The sequence below is a fragment of the Strix aluco genome, chromosome 1 (genome assembly GCF_031877795.1).
Source record: "Strix aluco isolate bStrAlu1 chromosome 1, bStrAlu1.hap1, whole genome shotgun sequence".
NCBI classification, from domain to species: Eukaryota; Metazoa; Chordata; class Aves; order Strigiformes; family Strigidae; genus Strix; species Strix aluco.
In genome coordinates, this window is record NC_133931.1 from 129,401,221 (window position 1) to 129,426,310 (window position 25,090).

At 35.6% G+C, this 25,090-nt stretch overlaps 1 protein-coding gene across 16 annotated transcripts in view; it reads left to right on the top strand.

Moving 5' to 3' along the window:
- AKAP9 (A-kinase anchoring protein 9) overlaps positions 1-25,090 on the top strand; it is a 120,529-nt gene that overhangs the window by 78,560 nt on the left and 16,879 nt on the right. For 12 of the 16 annotated variants that reach the window (XM_074835286.1, XM_074835295.1, XM_074835310.1 and 9 more), the window contains 13 exons: positions 2,999-3,161; positions 7,406-7,618; positions 8,818-8,856; positions 10,058-10,290; positions 12,828-12,947; positions 15,728-15,904; positions 16,011-16,115; positions 17,015-17,167; positions 17,421-17,600; positions 20,974-22,062; positions 23,154-23,300; positions 23,693-24,196; positions 24,617-24,680. In XM_074835286.1, the coding sequence (XP_074691387.1) occupies positions 2,999-3,161; positions 7,406-7,618; positions 8,818-8,856; positions 10,058-10,290; positions 12,828-12,947; positions 15,728-15,904; positions 16,011-16,115; positions 17,015-17,167; positions 17,421-17,600; positions 20,974-22,062; positions 23,154-23,300; positions 23,693-24,196; positions 24,617-24,680 (3,187 nt within the window). The remainder of the gene's footprint in view (positions 1-2,998; positions 3,162-7,405; positions 7,619-8,817; positions 8,857-10,057; positions 10,291-12,827; positions 12,948-15,727; positions 15,905-16,010; positions 16,116-17,014; positions 17,168-17,420; positions 17,601-20,973; positions 22,063-23,153; positions 23,301-23,692; positions 24,197-24,616; positions 24,681-25,090) is intronic. The other 4 variants (XM_074835326.1, XM_074835351.1, XM_074835337.1 and 1 more) reach the window with 2 other exon arrangements.

Here is a 25,090-nt window from a genome sequence, read left to right on the forward strand (position 1 = left end):
CACCTGCTGGTGTTATGTATAGGTAAATAAATCAGGCCACTCCCCTTTTGGTTGCGAGATGCTAACAGGAAGACTTTAAACTAGCAGAGTTTGAGAAGTTCTTCCTGTTGGATTAACTCCAAGAACAAGAATGAAGGCAAATAACGACATACTTGTATTTCTCTTTAATTTGCCATAATGGAGATGGAAAGTAATTTTTAGTTTCTGTTCTGCTAGCTTGCTTGTCTGCTGCAGTGTACCTGTGCAGGTAAAACAAAATTATGCTTCCTTGCCTTGGAAATTACCTGCCAGCTGCTATTGGAACATTTCTGTTACTTTTTCACGTAAAAGCTCTCTAAGAAGGATTTTTAGGAGTGACCGTACGAAGTTTTCTTGCACCTCTCTCTCTTTTGGATTAATCCACTTCTGAATTACTCCACTTGAGAATGTGATCTGAGGCTTCCTGCTGATTCTGAGTAGATTTGTCACCAACAGTGCTGATATGTGTATTCAGACTGTTAAATATACATGCTTCATTACAAATTCCTGTCAGAAGTTAAAACTAGCCTAGCTGGTGCCAAATACCCATGTGACGGTTGAGAAGACAGCAACGGTGATTTTTTTTGGAATGGATTCTTACCGTACTTACTGGGCATCTAATCTGTTCAGTGGTTTGTGGACTGAAGACCAAGAAGAAGATACATACGAGATTGAATCTCGTGTGCCTTTACCATATCCTTTTCCTTTTACTGAACACTTGGATGAGAATAATTCTGTAGTTGTAAATACTTCAATTTTCCACTTCAGTCACAAAAGAAATGGGCACATTTTAAAAGTTGTCTCTAAAATCTCCTTGCCTACACCTCCCTATTCAGTAAGTATGAAAGTTTTTTAAAGAAATTGTATTTTAAACCAGCTTAAATAGAAGAGAATGCAGTGGAAAAGTATATAAACTTGTCTCTATTGTTAAAGTTACTATGTACTGCTGACAGTTTTTTTTTCTGAGAGAGTTTTTAATGGGCACTGAGGAAGCTTTAATTAGACAATCCTCAATGTTAATTTCTAAGAAAAAAAATTTAGCAGACACAGAACTATATTGAATTACAGAGATTTGAGATCTCATTTTAAAGCACTTCAGTGTTACTTATTATATTACATTTTTCTCACTGTGAATAATTTACGTTGAGGGGCAGGGCTGCATTCAGTTTAAATTGTTCCTTTATAGCTTTCGTGCACTGACTAATAATGTTAACTAGCAAAGCTTGCTAATGGCTTCCAGTAATCCCATGAAGAAATTTTTGTCTTGAAAAATCATGTTCATATTTGTGCTTCTTTTTGGTTTTGCCCTGTGATATTTTTAATAATTCCTTGAGTTGTTGTTACTGAAAAGAGCTGGCAAATGATTTTTATTCTGAGTTTTAGTTGGAGTATTTGATGCACTTAAGTCATTTTTATGGTTGTCTATGTACAGTAAATCTATCATATGTTTCCTTTATCTGAGATGGGTCTTTCATTAAGTACTTCAAAATGTAAGAATAAAGTAAGAATACTCTGTGATTTTTTTTTAAAGTATCTCAAACCAGTGCAGATATTCAGCTGCAGCATTTAAACCTTTCTTTAACCTCCCATCAGAATAACTAGTTCATGTTAATGATGTCCATCTAAAAAGGAATGCTGTAGAAAAGAAATCAGGTATTTAAATTCAGTGTATTATAAAAGAGAATGTATTGACTATTCAGACATTCTTTTCAAAGTGTAATTTTATTTATAAGGGGATAATTTTGTGTGCAATATTATATGGAATATTCCTAGCCCATTTTTCTGAGATTTTAAAGCAAGCTAATCATACTCATGAACTTAGCTAGCAATGGTGAGAAATCTTTTCTTTTTGAAGAACTTGAAATAAAGAATATGAAACCATAACAAAGCCACATATGTTTCTATCTTAGAAATATCTGCCAATATCCGTAATATTAAAAAGGAGAAGAAAGAAAAAAGAGGAGCAGGAAATATGTCTTCTTTCATTTTCTGACTTTGTTCTTATTCAAAATAAGTTGTCTTACTTTGAATATAAGCCACACAAAGAACTCATGCCTGGTTCAGCTCTGACAATTTGTATTTAAGTGTCCATCAAAGAGGTAGATGTAGACCGTAAATGTTAACAGTTAAGAAGTAGAAATATTTCTGGTAATTGACTCCAGTTTGCTGTTATCTTAGATGAACATTTTGTGTCATCAAAACTTCTAACATTAGAGTAACGTTCCTTCTTTACTATTTTGCTTTTGTAATTCTAATTTTAATTCTTTTTTAAATTGTCACTTTGAGTATGTCTAAACTGGGCAGTAAGTATACAATTCTATGCATTTCAGTCCTAGTTTTCCAGTAGTTTAGGATAGTGACATAGTGAGATTGTACTGCATCTGTGGTAGTACACATTAAATATGAATCCATCAGAGAAGTAGAGAAGAATAAAAAAATCCTTTATAATTCTGTTCGGTGGACACAGTTGCAAGAAGCATTGCCTTACTACCTTGTTGGTTGAAAAGTGCAATATATTCAAAATTCACATTTTCCTGATGTTCTCATTTATCATCATCTTAAGGAGAAAAAGAGATGAAGCACCACTTTTGTCAGTTTTACACAATGTTTTTTAGCCATTCTGAGTATATAGTGGGTGATAGCTTACTCGCATTTAGTACAAAACTCATATGTAAATAAAGGTGAGTCTACTGTAAACTCATAAACCAGAAATTACCGGAACAAAGACACGGATTTAGACAGGTCGCTCATTGAGTTCACTGTACTGACAAAGCCTATATGCTTAGACTTTTGTACTGAGTCAATCTTCTATTGTAGTCTGCGAATGTGTCTTCAGTAAAGATCTTATCAAATGTCCAGTGAAGTTATGTGAGACTTCTCATCACACTGTAAAGCAACGGTTAAGTAAATAGCAATGATAGGATAGTTATTTATCAGAAAACCTTTGGTTTATCTAACTTCTGATTTTTTCCTATTGCAGCTTGAACATGCTAAGATTACTCAGACAGAACTCATGCGAGAGTCTTTCAAAAAGCAACAAGAGGCCACAGAATTTATCAAGTATCAGGAAGAACTACAAGAGCATCTTAATGAGGAAACCAAAGCCAGAGAGCAGTTGGCTTTGGAGCTTAGTAAAGCTGAAGGTGAGTAGCTTTTTTGATGAGTTCTTGAACATTGCACTCACTTACCTATTAATTGGGTAAAGAAATTGCAAATTAGATCAATTTCTTGGCAAATTTTAGAATTTTATCAGCTTTCTGGATAGTTATGGGCAAGATGACCTTCAGAGGTCCCTGCCAACATCAGTCACTCTGTGTTTCTGTTTCCCAACTTTGTCTCACTTCTTATTGTCTGACATTAAAAATAATACGTTGGATATGTGGATATGTGTATCCTCAAAATCCATTTATTTCATCATAACATCTCTGTGCAGACAAGCTTAAATATTAACAGCTTAGAATTGTAGAATCATAAATAGTTGAGACCAGAAGGCACCTCTGGAGATCATCTATTCCAACCTCCTGCTCAAAGCAGGGCCAGGTAGAGCAGGTTGCCCAGGACTGTGTCCAGTCAGGTTTTGAATGTCTGCAACCTCTCTGGGAGCCTTTTCCAGTGTTTGACCACCATCAAAGAGGGAAAAGGAAAAAAAAATATTTTTTTTTGTATGTTGAAATGTAGTTTCCCATATTTCAGTTTGTGCCTGCTGCCTCATGACCTTGACTTAGTTCCACACAAACACGGATAAAAAATGTAGAACCTTCACTCTGAATGTGATGGTTGATGATATGTTTCAATTTGCACTCTGTTTGAAGTGATCTTTGTAAGTATATTTGCAACTGCATTATGGAAGCAGTTAAAAATTGTAGGGTGTTACAACAGGGGAAGTCTAATAATATTTTCTGACATCAGGAAAGTATGTTCAAATCTGACAGACACTTAATTTGTTCTTTAGAAGTAGCTTTATTGTTTCAATAGCTGAATGTTTTGTTTCCACCCAGCATTTCTACCATTATATGTTTGTAATTGGCATCTGGAAAAGATGCAAAAACCACCCACGCTATAGGTAGGATCTCTGTAGTAGTAAGCAGAGATATTTTAGTTAGTTCTGAAGCTCAGCAGACTTCTCTGTTTCAAAGTGGGAGCGTGAAGTTTCGTAGCCAAATGTTATTCCTGGAGAATGCTACCCTGCCAGCCTTCCTCTTCTTTTTACATAGACAGATAATCCAACATGTATTCACACACCATTAATAGCTGGGACACACATAACCTGAAAAGAAGTAAGTGCAGGTTTCTAAGCCATGTGTCTAAAATGTGGTGTGAAGGACAGCCTGTCAGTTCACACAGCATAAATGTTGTGTGTCATCAGCACCAGTACTAGCTGTAGCATTTCAGTAGCTTTAACAAAACTATAAAGGAGGAAAATTAATTTCAGAGGGAATAGAATCAAATCTGAAAGAGGCATTATTACTATTTTTGAATATTAAGATTGTAAAAAAATCTTGTATGGAAAATAACATGCAAAAAAGAGTAAATCATCCACCAAAGTATAGATGGCCTAAGAATTCATATTCTTGCACAGATGGAGTTAGAAAACTGTTCAGTCTTGATGAATTTCAGAATGTAAGCAGCTTTTATGTCTGTTGCTGCTTTCCTTGGATAATATTTTTGTCTTGATAGAATATTTATTCACAAATCTTCAATAATAAAGTAAAATAGACTAATACATTAGGACAAAGCAGAGAATTAAGTTTTACTTAAAGGTGGAAATCTGTCATAATGTCAGCTGTCTGCGTAGGTTTAATCCTACAAGTAGCATTTTAAAAAAGTACTAGAGACTCATTTATTAAATGAATGTTTTTATTACAAACTTATCTCTCTGTTGGTTTGCCTTCTGGATCTGTATCTTTTTGGCTTAGTCAGGTTCTCCACTAAGAACTACAAGCTTGCCTTTTCATTTACAATAAAAAATTCATTTACATTTCATTTGTGCAGGGCTCTATTGCAAAGAGTGCATGCATAACTGTATTTGAAGATGACATCCCACAGAACAAGACCTGCTTATTATCCCATTTTTGTTTTCATATTTTTATCCTATTACCACCAGACAAGCAAATAATCTAAGATTAACTAGGTGGTTCTCTTGAGCAACGCTATTTTTTGCTAGCAAAGAAAGTATATTAAACACAAAAATCCAGTGAGAGTTACGAAGCTACGTTTTTCACTCTCTGGATTTTATCTGGTAATTTTTTATTCGGGGAAAAAAAAACTTGGAAGCATATGAAGTGAAAACAATCTTCAGAAATTTTTAACTGGAATTTAATTTTAATCAGAGCAATAGCAATAGCAATTTATAAGACTTGGCAGACCTTTTATTTTGGTGTTGATATAACAAAGCAAAAGTTCTGTAAACTCTTTATTTAATTTCTTCTGCTCATTGAACTGAGTTGTGAGCATACTTTGACAAAACCAAACTACATTCTTTTATCAAATTTCTTAGATAGGTATGCAGAACTATGTCTTAGTTCATTATACATCTGATGGTACTCTTGTCTTCTCCTGAGATAAAATGTGTCATTTTTGATCATTTCCTTCTTATCACAAAAACTGCTGCGGCTGAGACATCTTCAAACCTCTAGTGTTTTAGTGGTGTCAGATATGACTTATCTAATGTGATAGAAAAGCTAATGCCAATTCGTTCACTAAACTCTGACAACTTTCATTACATCTCTTTAAAAAAAAAAAAAAAAAAAGGCAGGAGTAAATACCACAACACATCATCTTAGCAGACTACTTCTTCGTTGTTCATACCTTTTTGGTGGGGGTGTGCACTCCATTTAGCCTGGGAATGCCCTCTCAACTTCTAATCTAAGTACTCATTGTGAACAGTGTCTGATACAGTGGGAATAACTACGAGAATTTGTATTGTCTGAAATGTTTGAAATGCTGTTAATGAGATTTCTAGTTCAGAATTTTTTGTTTCAACAGCCAGTCCCTCTATGCAGCTATGTTCTCTGTGAATCCAAGTTTGGGAAAAAAAATTGGTCAGCAGTGCATGATTGCTATGCATGAGGACCAGACCTGTGTTTCTCAGACTGTATATGCAAAGACCACTGTTAATTAATTTCCTCTGATATAGAACTAAGTGCTCACAGAGGTTTCACTTTGTCCAGAAATGGAAACATCTTTAGTTTTCTTATATCCTCAAGCCAGGGTAAAATACATTTTAATACTGACTCAAAACTATAGATTTATACTGACAAAGTACTTTCATATTGAAAATAGTTTGATATTGAAAAAATAGTACTTAGATTTTGTGGGTTTGGTAGGAAGAAACCTGTGAGATAGATGTGTGTCCAACTGAGAAGGTTTGGACATCATATCACTGATGTCCTGTTTGTCTTTTGAAACCATTGGTATCCAACATGACAGAACACACCTTACCATGGAAGTCTGGGATATACCTATCTAGTACCTTCTGTCACTCAATAAAAATGTCTTTTGTGTTCTGTGATCAGATGTTTCTGAAAGGACTGATGTGAATCTTCTGAAGCCAATACCATTACAGGATCTCAGTTTAGTTTGTACAGCCCTCAAGGAAATTCAGTTTCTTCCTAAGTCTTTAGCTTTGTGCTCACTTCTGCATCATCCCAAGATGGTGCCATTTCTTACGTCTGTAATATCATTCATAAAGCTAAAAGAGCTCCCCCTCAGTTTCCTAGATAAACTACTTCACTATGAAGCAATTTATAAAAGCATACAAGACATATTCTCAAGGTAGTGTCCCAAATTCTCTGTGAAGAAGATCAATAATTGTTCTGTACTACTTTAAAAATTGTGCATTAACAATAAATAAATTGAATTGTTTCTTAGATGTCAGCTGTTACAGGGCTTTTGGGAGTGATTCAGGTGTTAAACATGGACACCTATGGCCAGTTTTGGTACCTTATGATGTTGGAGGCATCTATATTATATCTGACCTACAGGAGACCCATGATCTTACAGAAACTGTGGTTTGAGGTCAGACAAATATCTTGAGGCACCTAAAATAGCACCTGAACTTATTTGAAATGGCACCTGAATTTATTTGAAATTTCTTATTTCTTCTGTGTCTATTACATGCTTCTCTTTCCTTGGCTTTGGAGTTCCTATTTGCTCTAGAGGTCTTGCACTGAGAAAAAATTAAGAGCTATATTTGGTCTTGTGCAATCCTTCCTGTAATTTGTTCATCATGGAAAAATAACAAGGACAGCAGTAGAAGTTGTCAGGTGCTCAGTATCTAACATGCATGTGCATTCGTGTGAGAATACTATAGTGACTTCACCACACAAAAAAATTCAAATTGTTCTTTATTGTCTATTAAATGTGCCCCAAAATTCATGTTCTACAGGCCTCATTGATGGTTATGCAGATGAAAAAGCATTTCTGGAAAAGCAACTCCAGGAAAAAATAGATGTAATTGACCATCTTGAGCAAGAACTACTGTGTACAGGTAACAAATTGCAGGAGTTAGAGGCTGAACAGCAGCAGATCCAGGAAGAAAAGGAGTTACTCTCCAGACAGAAGGACGCCATGAGAGCAGATGCGGGGCCAGTAGAGCAGCGTATGTATTCATCACAATCTTTCTATGAGACTTTCTTATACTTTCAAATAAAATAAGTAATGTTGGTGAATGTTTTCCCCCCCATCTTTGTAATCATTAATACAAATGTGATAGGGCAAAATGTGATATTTTCATACTTGATGTCTAATGTTAGCATGATAACTTTTCATGATATTTAAACAAAAAATGACTGAATTTTCAGAAATGTTGAGCAATCACAATTGTTCTTTAAACCAGCAAAAGCTTAATACCTGGAAAATCTAGTTTTATTATCGCTGGAGATGGAATATCTTGAAGTTAGCACCTATGGATAAAATACTGGTCTAAATACTTTCCAGAGTTTCAGAGGGACAAGCAAACATAGCTACCAGAACATGACTGAACTGCACATGATGGCCATACTCATTTTAGACACAGAAGATACACTTTTATAACAAATTCCTCTTTTGCAATTCACAAAGTTGGGTGATAAGGAAAGCCTGTTATCTACCAGTAATGAAAACTTGCAGCACTGATGGTGAAAATTCCAGATAAATACCATGTCCATGTAATCTGACTAACTGCTTACTCAAAAAAAGCATTTACCTTCATGAAGTAAATGTATCTTTTAATTCTTCCTTAAACGAGTAACTTAAATTAATATTTTATGTTTGGGAGGGGAAGAAAGTTGTAACAGTGGTGTTTTAAGACATACTGATCTTTCAAGCATTGCAAGTGCTTACATTGTAAGAATGAAATTGCCATTTAATTTCTAAAAGTTTATGGCAATTTATAATGTTGCTAATTTTATAAATTACACATCTTGACGTGTATTTGCAATTTCCTGCGTCCGCTTTGTGTAACAATGAAATTTTAAGAGCAACCTGTTGTTTCCTACTTGATAGTAAAGGAGATTCTTGTCTATGACTCCAGTTTAGTTATTTGTTACATGTTTTAGGTTTCTAAATATTTTAAAATTACTTTCATGTGTAACAACTGTAAGCATAGACAATTCTATAAATATGTGTAGGTATTTATATCATGCATACCAAAATAACTTACCTCATTCCCTAAGTTATCTCAACAACTTTGTCATTGAATGCCACATCTACCTTTGGCTTCATTTTCTCTTACATTGTTGCACCACAAGAAAACTATAGCTGGCATGTGAATTACTTTGCTTCTTTTTTTGTTTTTTCTCTCTCTCTCTATTCTCCTAGGCCTAGTAGATGCTGCAGTCGATGCAGCTTCCCAAGCAGGTGTGTTTGTATGTTGCATGGCCAATCTGTAACTGGGTGGAAGACTTACACGTACTGACATTGTTAATCAGGATTATTGGGCTTTTGGCTTACTGACATTACTTGTAATTCTTACTGGCCTGCAGCTTTGATGTTGTATTTCATACTCAGTTTTACATTTCGCTAACAACATTTCTTACAATTTCTGAATGTAATGAGCAAATTCATGAATAACCATCATCTTATTCACCTATGAATTACAGATACATAGATTGTATTGGAGGAATATTTTTGTAGCCTTTTTTTTTCTTTTTTATTTCCAAATACAGTTGAGTCATTCATTATGATAACTAAACACTGTATTATATTGATATATAAAGGTTATTTAGAAATGAGAATTGGTTAAATATGATGTAAGATGATGGTGCCTAAAGGATCTTTCTTCTATAGTGAAAGTAAATTGTATTGTTTCTGTCTAAATATCAATCATGTTTTGAAGATTCTCCAAATGTAATTGCACTTTACAGTTTGGATTTTACGTCAAAGGATGCGTACGGTTAGTTAATATATACTTCAATGGGCTGTGGCTTAAGAGTCTTAATAGAGTGGTTTGGGGCTTTACTATATATGCTTGTCAGCCTTTTCATGAGGACTCAAAATTGGGCATCCATGCAGTCACTGATATTACAAAGCTCCAGTTACAGGTCAGTAATTTCCCTGTCTGCCTGGCAACCTTGCTAAGTCTTTCAATATTTCCTTCAAATTATTTATATGTATCACATTAATGATGAAGACTGGGAGTGGATTGGTTTTACTGACGCTGGGCATGAGAAGTGGGTTGGGTTTTCTGTACTTCATTGTTAAACCCTGTGCTGACTCTAGCTGTAGTTTGAACCCATGCATTTTATTTTATTTTCAGTTATACATAAACTTTTTCATTTGCATGAAACTTAAACAGGGAAGTGATCTGATATAACTTCACTAACAGTCCTCCGAAGACTAACTAAAGGATAGTAATTTTATTATGAATTTGCTTTAGTAGTTATCTTGGCTGTTTTTCAGTAGAAAATACATTTTCTAAAAAAGAAAAATAGTAAAAACCCAAACCAGTTCACATCCTTCTGCAGAATACAGCATGGATACCTTGGGGAGTGGTTTTGCTTCATAACATTACTAACTATTCATATCTAAAAGTAGTGTGTGATGCTTTTATTGTAACCAGAATTGCTGGAGGAAACAGAAAAACTAATGAAAGAAAAAATTGAAGTACAGCGTCAAGCTGAAAAAGAGTATGATGACCTTCAGAAGCAAGTGAAAGTCTTGGAAATAGACTTGGAAGAACAGGTCAATCGATTCATAGAACTAGAGCAAGAAAAAAATGCAGAACTAATGGACTTAAGGCAGCAAAACCAGGCTTTGGAGAAGCAACTTGAGAAAACAAGAAAATTTCTAGATGTAAGTATGGTGAAAGGCTAGTTTCATGAAGGTGGGTGGGCACCTGTATTGAGGTTTGGTGCAGCAGGAAATGCTATTTTTTTCATATTTAGAGCAAACATAAAGAAGCGCACAATAGCAACAGTGTTTAGGTTCCAGCCTAAGAATTTAATTAACATTTTAAAAGTTGAAAATTCATTTGAGATGCTTGCTTAAGACTGCTCAGTATTTCTAACTTAGGAGGCTTCTTAAATGTTTAAAATAGTGGGAAACTTCTGACATTAATGAGGAAACATATTTTTGTGACTTTTTTTTTTTTGTTGTTCTAGTTTGTGGAATTTTCATGTTTTTCAGTAAAGTCTGTTAGAATTAGTCTAAAGTCTGTGCAAGGTCCTGCACTTGGGTTGGGGAAACCCCTGGTATCAATATAGACTGGGGGATGAATGGATTGAGAGCAGCCCTACAGAGAAGGACTTGGGGGTGCTGGTGGATGAAAAGCTGGACATGAGCCGACAATGTCCACTCACAGCCCAGCAAGCCAACCATATCCTGGGCTGCAACAAGAGAAGTGTGACCAGCAGGTCGAGGGAGGGGATTGTCCCCCTCTACTCTGCTCTGGTGAGACCCACCTGGAGTGCTGTGTCCAGCTCTGGGGCCCCCAACATAAGAAGGACATGGACCTGCTTGAGTGGGTCCAGAGGAGGCCACAAAAATGATTGGGGGCTGGAGCACCTCCCTTAGGAGGACAGGCTGAGAGAGCTGGGGTTGGTCAGCCTGGAGAAGAGAAGGCTCTGGGGAGACCGGGGAGAAGGCTCCAGGGAGACCTTTCAGTACTTAAAGGGCGATTGTAAGAAAGATAGAAACAAACTTTTTAGCAGGGCCTGTTGCGATAGGATGAGGGGTAATGGTTTTAAACTGAAAGAGGATAGACTTGGATTAGCTATAAGGAAGAAGTTCCTCACTGTGAGGGCAGTGAGACGCTAGAACAGGTTGCCCAGGGAGGTGGTAGATGCCCCATCCCTGGAAACATTCAAGGTCAGGTTGGACAGAGCTCTGAGCAACCTGATCAACCTAGTTCAAGATTGACTAGATGACCTTTAAATGTCTCTTCCAACCCAAATTACTCTATGATTCTGTGCATTAAGTAGTCAGCTTTATTTGTACTTGGAAATTGAAAACATAATTTCTCTAAGCTTCTTTTATAGTCTTCCTTCATAGTGTCCAATAATCTGCCTCCAGATAATAAGCTACACCTTCCACACAGTTGTTATATGTGTATTTGTTCCCATTCACAGTGGCAGCTGCCTCTGTTGTACCCAACTTCTTCCTGACTCAGCCTGTCTCTGCAATTTTGTTTTAGACTTTACCCCATTTTCAGCAAACACCATCTTCCTCACCACCTTCTTCTCCTGTTTTATTCCTATTAAGTGTCCTATACTGCTGCTGGGAGAAAACTGTTATTTCTGTGCCTTCTCAATTAACTCTCTAGATGACAGCAGTAGGGTGGAATGATTTTTTACATAGTAAATATAACACCCTGTGGCACCTTCTTTGCATAATTTATTACTAAACAGTATTAAAGGAGAGATCTTTAGATCTTTCCAGATACTTCGTAGCACAAATGGGTTTGCTTTATTTCATTTTCTACAGTTACAAGATTATTTTTCTCACTGAAACTAGTGTGTCATAATAGGACGAGGTTCAGACATAAAAATTTCTGTTACAAGTTCCATAGTCATAAATGCATTATGGTTTGGGATTATCAGTAGCATGAACTGGAGAGTTACAGACTACTGAGATGAGTAGCTGTTTGTAACAGCAGCATTAGAATTCTGCTGTTTCCTTGAAACAACAGGTGAGTTTTTAAAATTTGCAGCTTGTAAAGGTTGAGGTTTTATTCTGGTTTCCTGAATTTTTGCAAAATATTTTGTTGCTATACAGAAGCATTCCTCGTTGTATTGGATAATTCAGCTAGTTTATTTTAATGCATCTGGTAAGGTTTTCTGTTTTACAAAGTGGCATTTAAAGGTGATGCTTTCACTGGATGCTACCAGTTGCACATTATTTCCTATATAAAGACGTATAATAACTGAAACTGGTCAAAAGTAAAACTGAAATGCAAAATTCAACAATTTATAGGTTTGTTTGGTTGGGGTTTTTTTTGCTGTCAACTCCTCATCAAAATTAACACAGAGTTAATTTCTCAATTTCTGTTTATGCTACATATATGAAAGACAAACATTAGGAAAGAAGATCATGAAATACTGGTCTGTTAGCATTTGTGTGGTATACCTGAAAAAGAAGAAACAAAACCGTCATTTTTCTGAAATAATACTGGATGTATCTATGCTGTCCTAATTTTTAATAAAGAAATGTGAAATTTGTTGCCTCAAATGATGAAAGAAGTTTTTGTTAATAGTAGTTGCAAGAGGTTCTGCTACCTTAAAAATACTGGCATACTGTTACTGGCCTCACGTTAAGAGAAATAAGTAGTAATATACTTAATTTAGATAGTTTATAAATCAAGTGGTGTATCCATATAATTTCTTAACTTTCAGGAGCAAGCAATTGACCGAGAGCATGAGAGAGACGTATTTCAGCAAGAGATACAGAAGCTGGAACAACAGCTTAAGATTCCACAAAGGAGTCAGCCTGTTAATGAACATCAAACCAGAGAGGTAACACATTTTACTACTTGTACTCAATGAATGTAAATGACAAGTTGTCAGCTGCTAAGATATTGTAATGAAGCTATTTAATGGTGTACCTAACCTGCATCCATTTACAAGGCAGGAAAGTAATCCCCTTAAATGAAGAGTCAGGTGTTGAGGCAAAGTGGTGAGAGTGTGGTTTGGGGTTTTTTAGGCTGGTTGGTTGTTTGGTTTTTAGTAATAGGCATACAGAGACTTCTTAACTTACAAAAAAGGCCCTTTCATAGAACTTAATTTAGAAAATCCACTGTTTTCAGAAGCGTATGGGAACATGCAGAACTACTTTAGCAATTTCACTTGTTCTTATGTTGGTTTGTGACATCCTATTTATAGCACAGGTACACAACTAAAGGAATTGAGTTACCAAGGTTTAGCACCTGAGATGTAGTCACACTCTCTGTGATCACTTGAACCTCTCCACTGAAACAAATTTAGTGACTGTAGAACAGCAGCTTAAGGGAGTCACAGAAAACTCTTAGGCCCAGCAAAATCAAGAAAAGTGACAGCAGTGCAAATGCTATATATTATGAAGCTTTTGCATGTTTTGTTTGATGACCTGTTAGTCAATTAAATCACACTTTATTTTTTGTGGGTTTTCTTGTGTCCTGCTTCTTGAGTAAGACTGATATTTTTGCATTATTTTCTTGCCTGATTTTCGGTATTAAAATGTCTCTTCTTAGGTTGCACTGTGATTTTCAAATCAAAATTCTTAACTGAAGTAGTTCAGTTGCTGTAATTCAATTATTAAATATTAGCAATATTTAGTATTCTATATTATATGTTTTAGGACCATAGACAGTAATAGGACATAAATTGATATATGTGAGATGTAAGTTGTCAAAATATTTACTTATAATTCTCAGATTTAGAGGTGTATTTAATTTTTAAAATATATTTTAATAGAAAGGTTTGTAAGAAATCTTAACAGTCAAAGTATTTAGTCAGTACTATGTGATATGGCTGTAATCAGCCTCTGTGAACAATGAATCTTCTGGAATTAGCTGAGGATGTGTTAACCAACACATGAGAAGAAATTCTGCATCTATTTCTTTCTATCTCAAAGTGTGTGCACACTCCTCACCTGTTGACATGTTCCACAGATGGGGGAGACATTTTAGCATGATTAGTTTTCCTGAATCCAGCATGTTCATTTTGAGTTCATTTTGTTATGTGCCCGTTTATAGTTTGGGGCATGGGTAGTGTGTGACTTCCTGGTTAAAATTCTCACTTTAAAAAAAAAAAATTCTCCCCCTCAAAAATTTCAAATTTGTTAGCATAATAAAAATTGCCCTATTTTTTTGTACAGAATATATATGTAAAAATTGTCCTGATTTATATGCACATATACACATGCATGTATAGTCTAAGTTGACAGATAGGCTACAATGGAAGTTTTAAAGCAGGCTGTAACTGACTAAAATTTTGAGATTTATATTAGATGCTTTTAAATTAGAATTTTTTAGTAGGTAGAAAGATAGACAATAAAATTGTCTGCCACCACCACAGGTGTAGCAGCTATTTTAGAGCTGGGTGGTGTTGCATGTGATACATTACAAATTATAGAAAGAATTTTCAATAGTGTATTAGATTTACATTTAATTTCTATCAAATGAGGCACATAGTCTTACTCTATGTAGTATATTTTGATATCAAATATTGCTTGGAATATTTCATAAATATACATTTTATCATTATTTCTCATGCTTTTCTGAGATAGCTGCTTTATTTTTTCATAGTTGCACAGGTTTTTTAATGCTCTTCTGCTTTGCCATGAGCAACTTCTGTTGATAACTTTGTTTCTTTTTTACTATTGTTTCAGCTTACTCTGTCAACTTATTCCTGGGAGAGTTGTCCTAAAGAGTCTGGTCTAGACTTGATTTTTCTTTTTTCATTTCTCTCCCAGGACTTTTCTGTGGTCACTTCAGACTTTGATGTTACTCATGGATGGATAATGTTAGTAATACCATTCTGTCAGCTTTAGGTTCTGGTCCTCTTCTCTCCTATCTATTGAAATGCTTTGAATCTTCTACCTTTTGCCTACATCATAGTTTCCTCATTGTAAATACTGAAATCAGTTTCTTGAGTGGGACAAACATTACTTTCCATGTCTCTTGCTCAACTGCTTAGTTTAACTCAGGTCTTAACTCTGTGCATTAGGCCTAATACCATGGATTTGTTACACATATTTCTTACCTGTAAATTTTATTAATAATTTCTGAAATACTTTTAGAACTGGGATCCATTCCTATCTTTACTCCTTCAGTTACTTTTTTAATATGTTGTTTCTGAACTACTGACATTCAGAATGCTTTATTTGAATGCTTTGTCACAGATTTTTAGAACTATGATATACCTCAAAGATGCAAATAGCATATTGACCTTAGGGTCAAGACATTCCATCCATAGATGCTAAAGGTGTCCTTTCAGTGGGCTGCATAGGGATGCCATGCTACTTGCTTTTAACTGCCTAGAGAATCTGAAGGCTTCAGAAAGACAAGGTCAGTTCTAGAGAGCAGGTGATGTAGCACAGAACATATAACTTTTTTTAAAAATGCTGTTTGTATTTGTTGGATGTACCACTACAGTATTCTGACTTTACATTCTGTTTCACCTAAAGTGTAGGAGTTGGGTTATGAGGAAAAAAAGAGGGATATTTTTTCTCTATCAAAAATGAGTGCTGTTGCTATTGCTAGCAAACCCTTCCAATCTAGTACAATATATTCATCTTCTTGCCATATTGTCACCAGGTTGAACAGTTAACAAATCATCTGAAAGAGAAAACAGACAAATGCAGTGAGCTTTTGCTCTCTAAGGAGCAACTTCAGAGAGATATACAAGAACGAAATGAAGAAATTGAGAAACTAGAATGCAGGATAAGAGAACTGGAACAAGCCTTAATCATCAGTGCAGACAACTTACAAAAGGTATTGCTTGGTCTAAAATTATCATGTATTTTCTACTTTCTTATTTTCTTGAGAACAAAAGAGTATATCTTTTTTATTTGTTTATTAATAATATTTATATTTAAAGGTGGAGGAAAGGAAACAGTTTGGCACCATCATAGTAAAGGGAGAATTACCTCTTGAAGTACAACTGCAAGCTGAACGAGAAGCTGTGGACAGAAAGGAAAAGGAGGTAAAATACTAGTGAAATGTTCCGTGCTTTCGCTGATACTTTGGTTTGTCAGTTTTTTCTTTCTGTTGAGTTTAGTGAACTTATACAGATGAAATTTTTTAACAGATTGGAGAGATGGCAATCCAAATCCCTTTGAAATTCTCTTGTGAGCCATGATAATTGTTGTTATTGTCTATGTTAATGCTTATGACTTACAAGAATCTTTTGGGAATCAAAATTCAGCCAAATTAATAAAAACCTCATAGTGATTTCAGGTGATTTTAGTGGGTTTTAAAACTCCATTCAGTTTAAGGACTTAGAATGTCACTCAGTACACATTCATATCATAGTCACAGAATGGTTTGGGTTGGAAGGGACCTTAAAGATCATCTCGTTCCAACCCCCCTGCCATGGGCAGGGACACCTTCCACTAGACCAGGTTGCTCAAAGCCCCGTCCAACCTGGCCTTGAACACTTCCAGGGAGGGGGCAGCCACAGCTTCTCTGGGCAACCTGTTCCAGTGTCTCACCACCCTCACAGGAAGGAATTTCTTCCTTCTATCTCATCTAAATCTACCCTCTTTCAGTTTAAAACCGTTACCTCTCACCCTATCACTACATTCCCTGATAAAGAGTCCCTCCCATCTTTCCTGTAGCCCCCTTTGAGTACTGCAAGGCTTCTATAAGGTCTCCCCGGAGCCTTCTTTTCTCCAGGCAGAACAACCCCAACTCTCTCAGCCTGGCCTCATAAGGGAGGTGCTCCAGCCCCCTGATCATCCTTGTGGCTATCCTCTGGACTTGCTCACTGGTTTGTTTGTGCGTACCAAACTAGTTTAATGTAGACATTGCACTTGAAAATGATGACATTTAATTTTTGGTATGGCTGTCTCTCCTTTTCCACCATTTACTTTGGAAACATAGGTCACGAACCTTGAGGAACAACTGGAGCAGTTTCGAGAGGAGCTAGAAAATAAAAATGAAGAAGTTCAGCAATTGCACATGCAACTAGAAATTCAGCGAAAGGAGTCCACTACGCACTTGCAAGAACTTGAACAAGAGAACAAATTATTTAAGGTAGCTGTGTAACAGAGAAGCCTAGAGCTTTATTTTCCCTCCTCCCCAGAAAAAAAATCTTGGAAAAAGCCAAGATGCCAGATTCTTTATCAAGCATTCCACAGTTCAACTTGCAAAATATTAAAAAGCTCATATAATTACTTCTCATTCCATGCAATTTGTTTATTTTGATTCCTATGCCTTACTCATACAAGAATATGCAGAAAAAATTATGTACAACTGTAACATGGTTTTGGGGGGGTTTTTTTGGTAGGATGAAATGGAAATACTGGGACTAGCTATCCAGAAATCAGAAGATGCCACCATAAAGGACCATCATTTAGTGGCTGGGAGGCTCGCTCACATCATGCAAGAAAAGGAGCAGGAAATAGATCATCTTCATGAACAAATTGCAAAACTGCAACAGCAACTTGAAGTCACAACTGACAACAAAGTACACACTTTTGAAATCTTTTTCAGAGTCCTACTTTTGTGTTGCTAGCTGTTTAAAGAAAAAAAACCCTTCATCCCCCCACCAATTACATTATCTTCTGTTGCTGCCTTAATTTAGAAATGCAAATGCTTCAGTTTCAAGCAACACTTTAACCCTAATCTGTTTTTCCTCTTTTGTCTCATTTTTTTATGAAGGATAATTTTTGCTTGCTTTTCTTTTTATTATTCTGCCTTAATTCTGCTTGAGTTTTTGTCTTAAATTCTTCATTCCTTATTCTTCTAATACTTACAAACATTTAATAGTATGTCGGTAGCTGAATTCAATCTCAACATTCATTCTACCATCTTCCCTACAATGACTTACTTTCACTGTTATATTTTAGTGACACCTGCTGGATCATGTTGGATTTTATAGGTTTTTTAGCAGTTGAACTTTCGTGTTCCATGAGCTTCTGTAAATACTTTGTCATCATACCAATGTTGGCAACATCTTTAATCCAGTTTGAAGCATGGTGGATGTCCAAACAAAACTCTGTGTTTTATTAGAAATGGCGAGTAAGAAAAAAAGAATCAGATTAATCTTTTATTTACTGAGATTTAACACCTGTAGCTTTCTGTTATTTTTCAATTATGTGTGTTTATTATAATGAGCTTCATCATCTTCTGGCTTACTTTCATTTTATACAGATATAGCACATTTGATTTCAACATAAATACTAATTACTTTGCATTGATGTGACAGCAGAAACAGGCCTTCTGTCTCATACTTTATAGAAAGAAAATTGGATTTTTTCAGTGGATGAATTTTGCGTTCCAGCCACTTTAAATATGAATATTAGTCATAAGCTTTAACCCCAAAGCAAGTATCATTCAGTAAGGTAAGAACAGGAGTTCTGTTACCCTCAGTACCATGACACTACCACTTGAATATTTAGGGTAACATTCTAATAGGGCGTATTGAATCCACTGAAATAGAGCTCTGACAGAGCTGGATAATTTCACTGAGTTTTTATGTACAAAATTTAGTTATAATGAACTTCAGCAAATAATGACAAAACTTTAGATTGGATTTAGGAAATTGGATTTAGGAAAGATTATACTTTAGAAATCCACAATGATTCTGCTTTATACAATGACCACAGTAATATGGTTACATTTATTGCCTTGAGAGAAATACCCAGGATTCAGGTATAATTCATTGTCTTGATTGGTTCTTTTCCTGTTATATGAAGTTTCATTTTCTTAATTTCATCCTCTTACTCAGTTATATTTTCCAGGACATTAAGTAATTACTCTGCTTGGTTATGAGATCAGTATTAAATATTAATAGGTTGTTCTTAGGTTAATCCGTTTCTTAGTCCCTTAGACATCTTCATCCCACTAAGTGCTTTTCTTTTAATTGCTGTATTTGCCTTCTGTGGTGCTTTATTTCATTATGTTATGAAGAACAGGAACTCTTATACTGATAGCAAGCACCAGCATCCTTGTTCTTTTCTTCTGAAAACCAGTAACTTGTTCATATTTTATTTAGTGGTTTTGATCTTCCTCTAGTCTCTGTGGATTTTTAAAAACAAGTTCTTCATTGGCAAATCAGACCCTCTAATTTATATCGTCACATTTATCATTTATTTTTGTACATATTTTACTTATTGCAAAGTAATCTTATTATCCTATTTAACTAACTAAATCTAATGAAGTACTGAGAGATAAAGGAAAACACATGGCCGTTTTAGTAATGAATTTAGTCATCTTTCTTCTCTTCCACATTTTTTTTCTTCATATTTCTAAAAGGCCCTTTTAGAGTCCTTACCTGGTTTAGGTACCATAATTAGTATTATTTTACAATATCTCTTTCTGAATATTTTTGACAGATTTCTTCTGCGTTTTTCATTTCCAGTGTAGAAGCACTATTCATTTCAGATCTCCAGACATTCCCTTAAGAAAATATATTCGCTTTGTTTCTTAGATTTACTACTTATAATCCAGTCTGTCTTTATTTTGACTTTGTAAAGGATTTTTTGTCATTTGACAATCTACTCAAATGAGGATTTGCTCCCATTGCTATTCAACAAGCAGGTTTTTTAATGAATTCTATAAAACTTACTCTGTTGGAATCTGATAACTTGTCTTATTATTCCTTTTGCTAAGACTGTTAAATTTAGTGTTCATCAACACCAGTCATTCTGCTTTTTGTGTTTACATCTGTTTCTTGTTAGAAGCAGATATAAGATGGCTTCTGTTTTCTGCATCATAAAGTCATCACCCTTGTATTTGCTCAGTTACATCATTTTATTAATTCCTTGGAATTTTGAGCCTCTTACACAGCCTGTAATTTTAAGTGTCTTTAGAACTAATCTAGGAAAGTATTATTCTCACTCTCTTAATGTCTTCACCAATCTCTCTTTGAATTTTGTTTGGATAGTCATGTACATTTTTAAAATAAATACTTCTATATCTTTGTCTCTCTTTACTTTCATTTAAACTATAGCACAAAGAAATAATTGTTCTCTGGGTCTATGGGTACTATTTGCCCTGCATGTTTTTGTTCACATCTGCATATGTGTATGCACACACACATGAACAGACAAACACATACTTAGGTTTGTGATGGGAAATGTCAGTCAACCAATAGGTGTTTTCTGTGATCTCAGGCTAAAAAGCATGTTATAATGGTATTTTTCAACATAATTAATTAAAGGTCTATTTGTATTTAAAATACATATCCATCTTAATTGGCTGTGTCCTATATAAATCTATTTGACCATATGAATGAGTGGTGCTTTTGCATGAAAAGCACAGTATCTGTCTAATCTAACTGAACAGATCTGACCTGTATATGGTAAGCTTGAGGATTTTTCTTTTTTTTAGAGGAAGTTCTTTATATAATGTAATGTAGGAATATTTATCTGTAAGTTTTAAGCTTCATAAATCTTGGTTCTTTGGAATTCTTTGAGTAAAAATAATATATTAAAATTTGACTTCATAATAAGATTGAACAGCAGACATGACCACTCGGTTCCATTTTACTTTTCAATAAAAAGGACAAGACAGAGCTTTAGACCAAACTATTAGGAAAAAAGAACACTTACACTTCGATGTTTCATATCTCTGTGAATGTTACAAATGCTTTCACACTTATTTTGCAGTTCATTAAGGTCACAGGCTACTTTGTCAGTCCTTTGTGAAGATGCCCTGATTCTCATAAAGCTTTACAAGAGATATCCCATTAAGAAATTCACTGAGGACATATTTTCTTTTGCAAGATATTTCAGTGTTTGATTAAACTGTTGCTGTGAAGTCCAGGAGAAAAATTACCTGAGGGTTTAATAGTTACCCATTATGAAGTTATTGTTGTTTTGGGTTTTTTTTTCCAGGTTATTGAAGAGCAAAATGAGCATATACAGGAGCTTGAAGCCCAGGTAGAATGTCTGAAAAGTGATCAAGAACGTCTGAAGAAAAAAAATGATGAGGAAGTAGAGCAGTTGAATGATGTAATTGATAAGCTTCAGCAGGAACTGGCAAATATTGAACAAAAAGTGCCTGCAGATGTTGCTGCTTTTCAGGAAGATGCTGATAGTCTGAAACACACACTTGAAACAGTTCTGGCAGAAAAGGAAGCTTTGAAGAAGCAAGTAGAAAACGTAAATGTAGAGGCATCTCGAACAAAGAATGAGCTTGAGGAAACGAAGTTAAAAATGAACCAGCTAAAGCAAGAAATAAGTGTGCTGAAAAAAGAGCATGAAAGAATAACAGAGAAATATAAGTATGCACTGATGAAAGGTGTTAGGGAAAAAACAGAAGATAGCAACGATAGGAAAACTGAAAAAGTGGAAGAAGGCTTATGTGAGAAGATAGAGCTGCTAGACCAATCCCAGCTTAGGTCTTCAGATGAGAATGTAAGAGTCACCATTAGCAAGATGGAGGTACAACTGCAGCAACTTCAGGCATGCATTAAGGAAAAAGATTTAGAACTGTGCCAGTCCTACAATGAAATAAAAGACCTGAAAGAGCAAGGCAAAGCTGAAAGAGAAACACTTAAAAAGAGGATATTAGAACTGGAAAAAACACTAGTGGAAAAAGTTGCTGCTGCTCTTGTGAGTCAGGTTCAGCTGAATGCAGTTCAAGAGCAAAGGAAATTCATGCAGGAAATTCAGGAAGCTTCAAAATGTGTGGAGGAAGCAAGCAGGAATGCCCAAACAGGGGGTTTGAGTGATAGAACTGAAAATGAGATGGAATCAAAACTATCACTCTTAACACAGAGGCTTAGAGAGATGGAGGACCAACTGGCAATGGTAAATCATAACTTGGAGCTAGAAAAAGAAAATGTAAAAGTTGCACAAAAGGAAGCTAAAGTGAAAGAAGAAAGACTCTTAGAACTTCAGCAATTACTAGAAGAGGTTCAAGAAAAACACAAAGGAGAGTTTCAGAAATACATTAAGCAAGAAGAAAGGCAGGCATATCAGGTAATTGGATGCCATTTTCTTTGGGCTTGTTTTCACTAAAATCTGTTATTTTATGTAAACTATAATAATGAAACACTTCTTAATGAAACAAGTGATAGGAATATTCTGCTGTGAGGGCTAGACCTTCATTTCTCTGCTATTCCTGGAGTTACAAAGAAGAGAAGGATGTTATTTTAGGTGAACCCATTATCAGTTTCTATTTTGCATGAAAAATACTTTGCCTTTCTGTGAAAGTAGGGTGATTTTGAATTTCGGACATATACTTTCTTATTCTTACTTTGAATTGACATAGAATGGAGTGAATTACGCTTTTACATGTCATGGAGGTAGAGAGATAAAAATTAAAATGATAAAAATTATCTAAGAGAGGGTTCAGAACGATACGGGAGCGATAGCAGTTTGTCTGTACAGTTGGGTTGGGGGTGGGGGGCAGGTTGTTTGTTTATGTATGCTTGTTTATGTATGCTTTTTCTTGCTTTCCTATCTTGATTCCAAAGATATTTCCCATCAGTAGTTTTTACCAGTATACATTTGTCCTGATTTCCATCCACCACTGGTTTTGTTGCCTCTGAATTTAAAACCTTCCAGTCAAAGTTGACTATGCTTGGTAGCCCAAACATGGGCTTGGTTGCTGAAACTCTTAAGTTCAGAGACAACATGGAAGCCAGTGCTGGACTAGAAAAGGTTCTAAGACCTTTCATCCAAATGCAGGTTGAATGAATGTCATAAATGTCTTATAAATTTAATAATATTATCAGACTTCATTGCCTACTCTCTGTTGACCTTCCTTCCTCTGCTTTCTATATGGTGTAGCCAACTTCTGCTTGCAGTTCAGTAAACTGTAAGAAGACAGTCTTTCCTCCCACACTTGTCCTCCCTCCCACGCTTATCCAGTTTGTGGGAGTTAGCCTAGGAAAATGGTCTTTCAGTCTTAATTTTTTGAGGCTGTGTTAATCCAAATAACATACATTTGTTTTCCCTTATGGTCTTTTCATTTGTGGCTTTTGTAAGTTGGTGTGAAAGTGATCAGTGCTGTTAATGATTCTTCCTAAGATTGTTCACCATTTTCTGTATCTTATGTTGCTGTGTAGGTAGGAGCACAACTCATGGAAAGTCAGAAAGAAAATGTGCTTATTAATGAACCTGAACTAAAGCAAGTTAAAGAAGAGGCAGCTGCTGCAAAGGAAGAACTGAGCAGTTACAGAGAAAAGGCAGAAAAACTTCAGCAAGAGCTAGCAGTAAGAACCAGATTGTTCCATATTGTATTTAAAGCAAATTATTATACAGGATTTATTGTGCAAATATGCATGCTATAGGTTTTTTTAATCTTGTACTGAGAATGCCACTAAGAAAAATGGTCACTCAGTACCTACTGTCAGTGGAACAGAGCTGATGCTGTAGACCAAATCTTCACTTGTTGCCAAAGTACATAGTTTTACAGTCCACCATAGTGCAACAGTGGATCTAGAGGTGTATTTCTTAGGAGATAATATTTGTTACCATGCGTCATAACTGCTTTAAAATAGGACTAAACTGAGCTCTAATGGTGTAGAGAGTTGTTTGGGGTTTAGATTTTTCTTTTTTTTTAAGTATTTGGAAGGACTGCAATTCAGATTCTCCATATTTACAGGTAAAAGAAGCAAGTCTGATACATCTTCAGGAAGACCTGTGCAAAGTCAAAAATAACCTAGCTCAAGCAGAAGAGAGGCTTGCAAGTTACATGAGAAAGGATGAGGAAATGGCAAAACCTGAAAGCAAAAAGGATGCAGAAATATTGTGTGATTTGTCAACTAGTGAGTCTACTCTAATTAGAAGCAGCTCATCATCGCAAACAGACAAGACTGTGGAAATCAACAGCTGTATCCAGACTTCACCGGTGCTTGTTAAAAATGCAGAAATCCAGATAGATTTGCAAAATGGATGTTCTTCAGAAGAAATTACAGAGATCATAAGAGAATTTACTGAAAAAATCGACCAAATGCAAGAACTCCACGCTGCTGAAATCATGGACATGGAGACAAGACATATCTCTGAATCTGAAGCATTAAAGAGAGAGAGGTTTGTTGCAGTGCAAGTGTTGACTGAAGAATGTAATACTTTAAAGGAAGTCATAGAAACTCTACAAGCTAAAGAGGTATGTATCCTATTTTATATTCATTGAACTACTTCGGTTCGTGCTTTTGCTCCTGCTACAGAAATTCCCATTTAAAGTCTGGTAAGTGTGAACCACTGCATATTCAGTATAAAGCTTTTAAGTGTTCTAATGTTTCCATGGCCTAGGGAGAACCCCTTCCTCAGCAATTTAAGCTTGGGAGTGTGCTCGACTATCAGATGCTTTCTTGTGCTACTGCCTTGGACCCGTCCTGCTCTGCAAAGTGGGGACAAGTGTAGGTCACCCTATTGAATGCCATCTTGTCTCCATTTTGATGACTTTGATTGCAGGGGAAACTGAATAAAGAGGCTCATATCATTTCCTGCTCCTTAGAATTAGCTTCCTTATTGTGAGTGGGTGTGGGGTGATTAAAGATTTGTTTGCTTTCTTTTCTAAATGTAGGGAATCCCAGTTTCTGGATTAGCACATTCTCCACCATATCAAGCTAGAGATGGAGGATCTAGTGGTAAGAAACTTGTTCTCATAGATTTCAAACAGCATTATATATTGAATCTGCTTTTTTTAATACTAAGTTTACTATTAAAGAGGTTGTGTTCTAAGGAATAAAAACAACTACTCCCCAGATCAAAGAAGAAGCCTGTTGCACTAACAAAAGGTGCTGAGCATGCCATGTATATTAATTTGCTATGGAAGGAGAATGACTCGAGTGGAGAGGGATTGAGTCGAGGCATCAGATGCTAATTTTTTTCTTCCCACTGGAGTTCCTATATTCTTCTTACATATTACATTATCTCTTCAGCGTAGCTTCGTCATCTCTTGATAGAATTTAAAGCTACTGCTCCCTAGCAGTGGGAGATGATGACAGGTACTGACTTCTTCAAGAGCATTAAAAATTATTAGTATGATCCTTCTCAT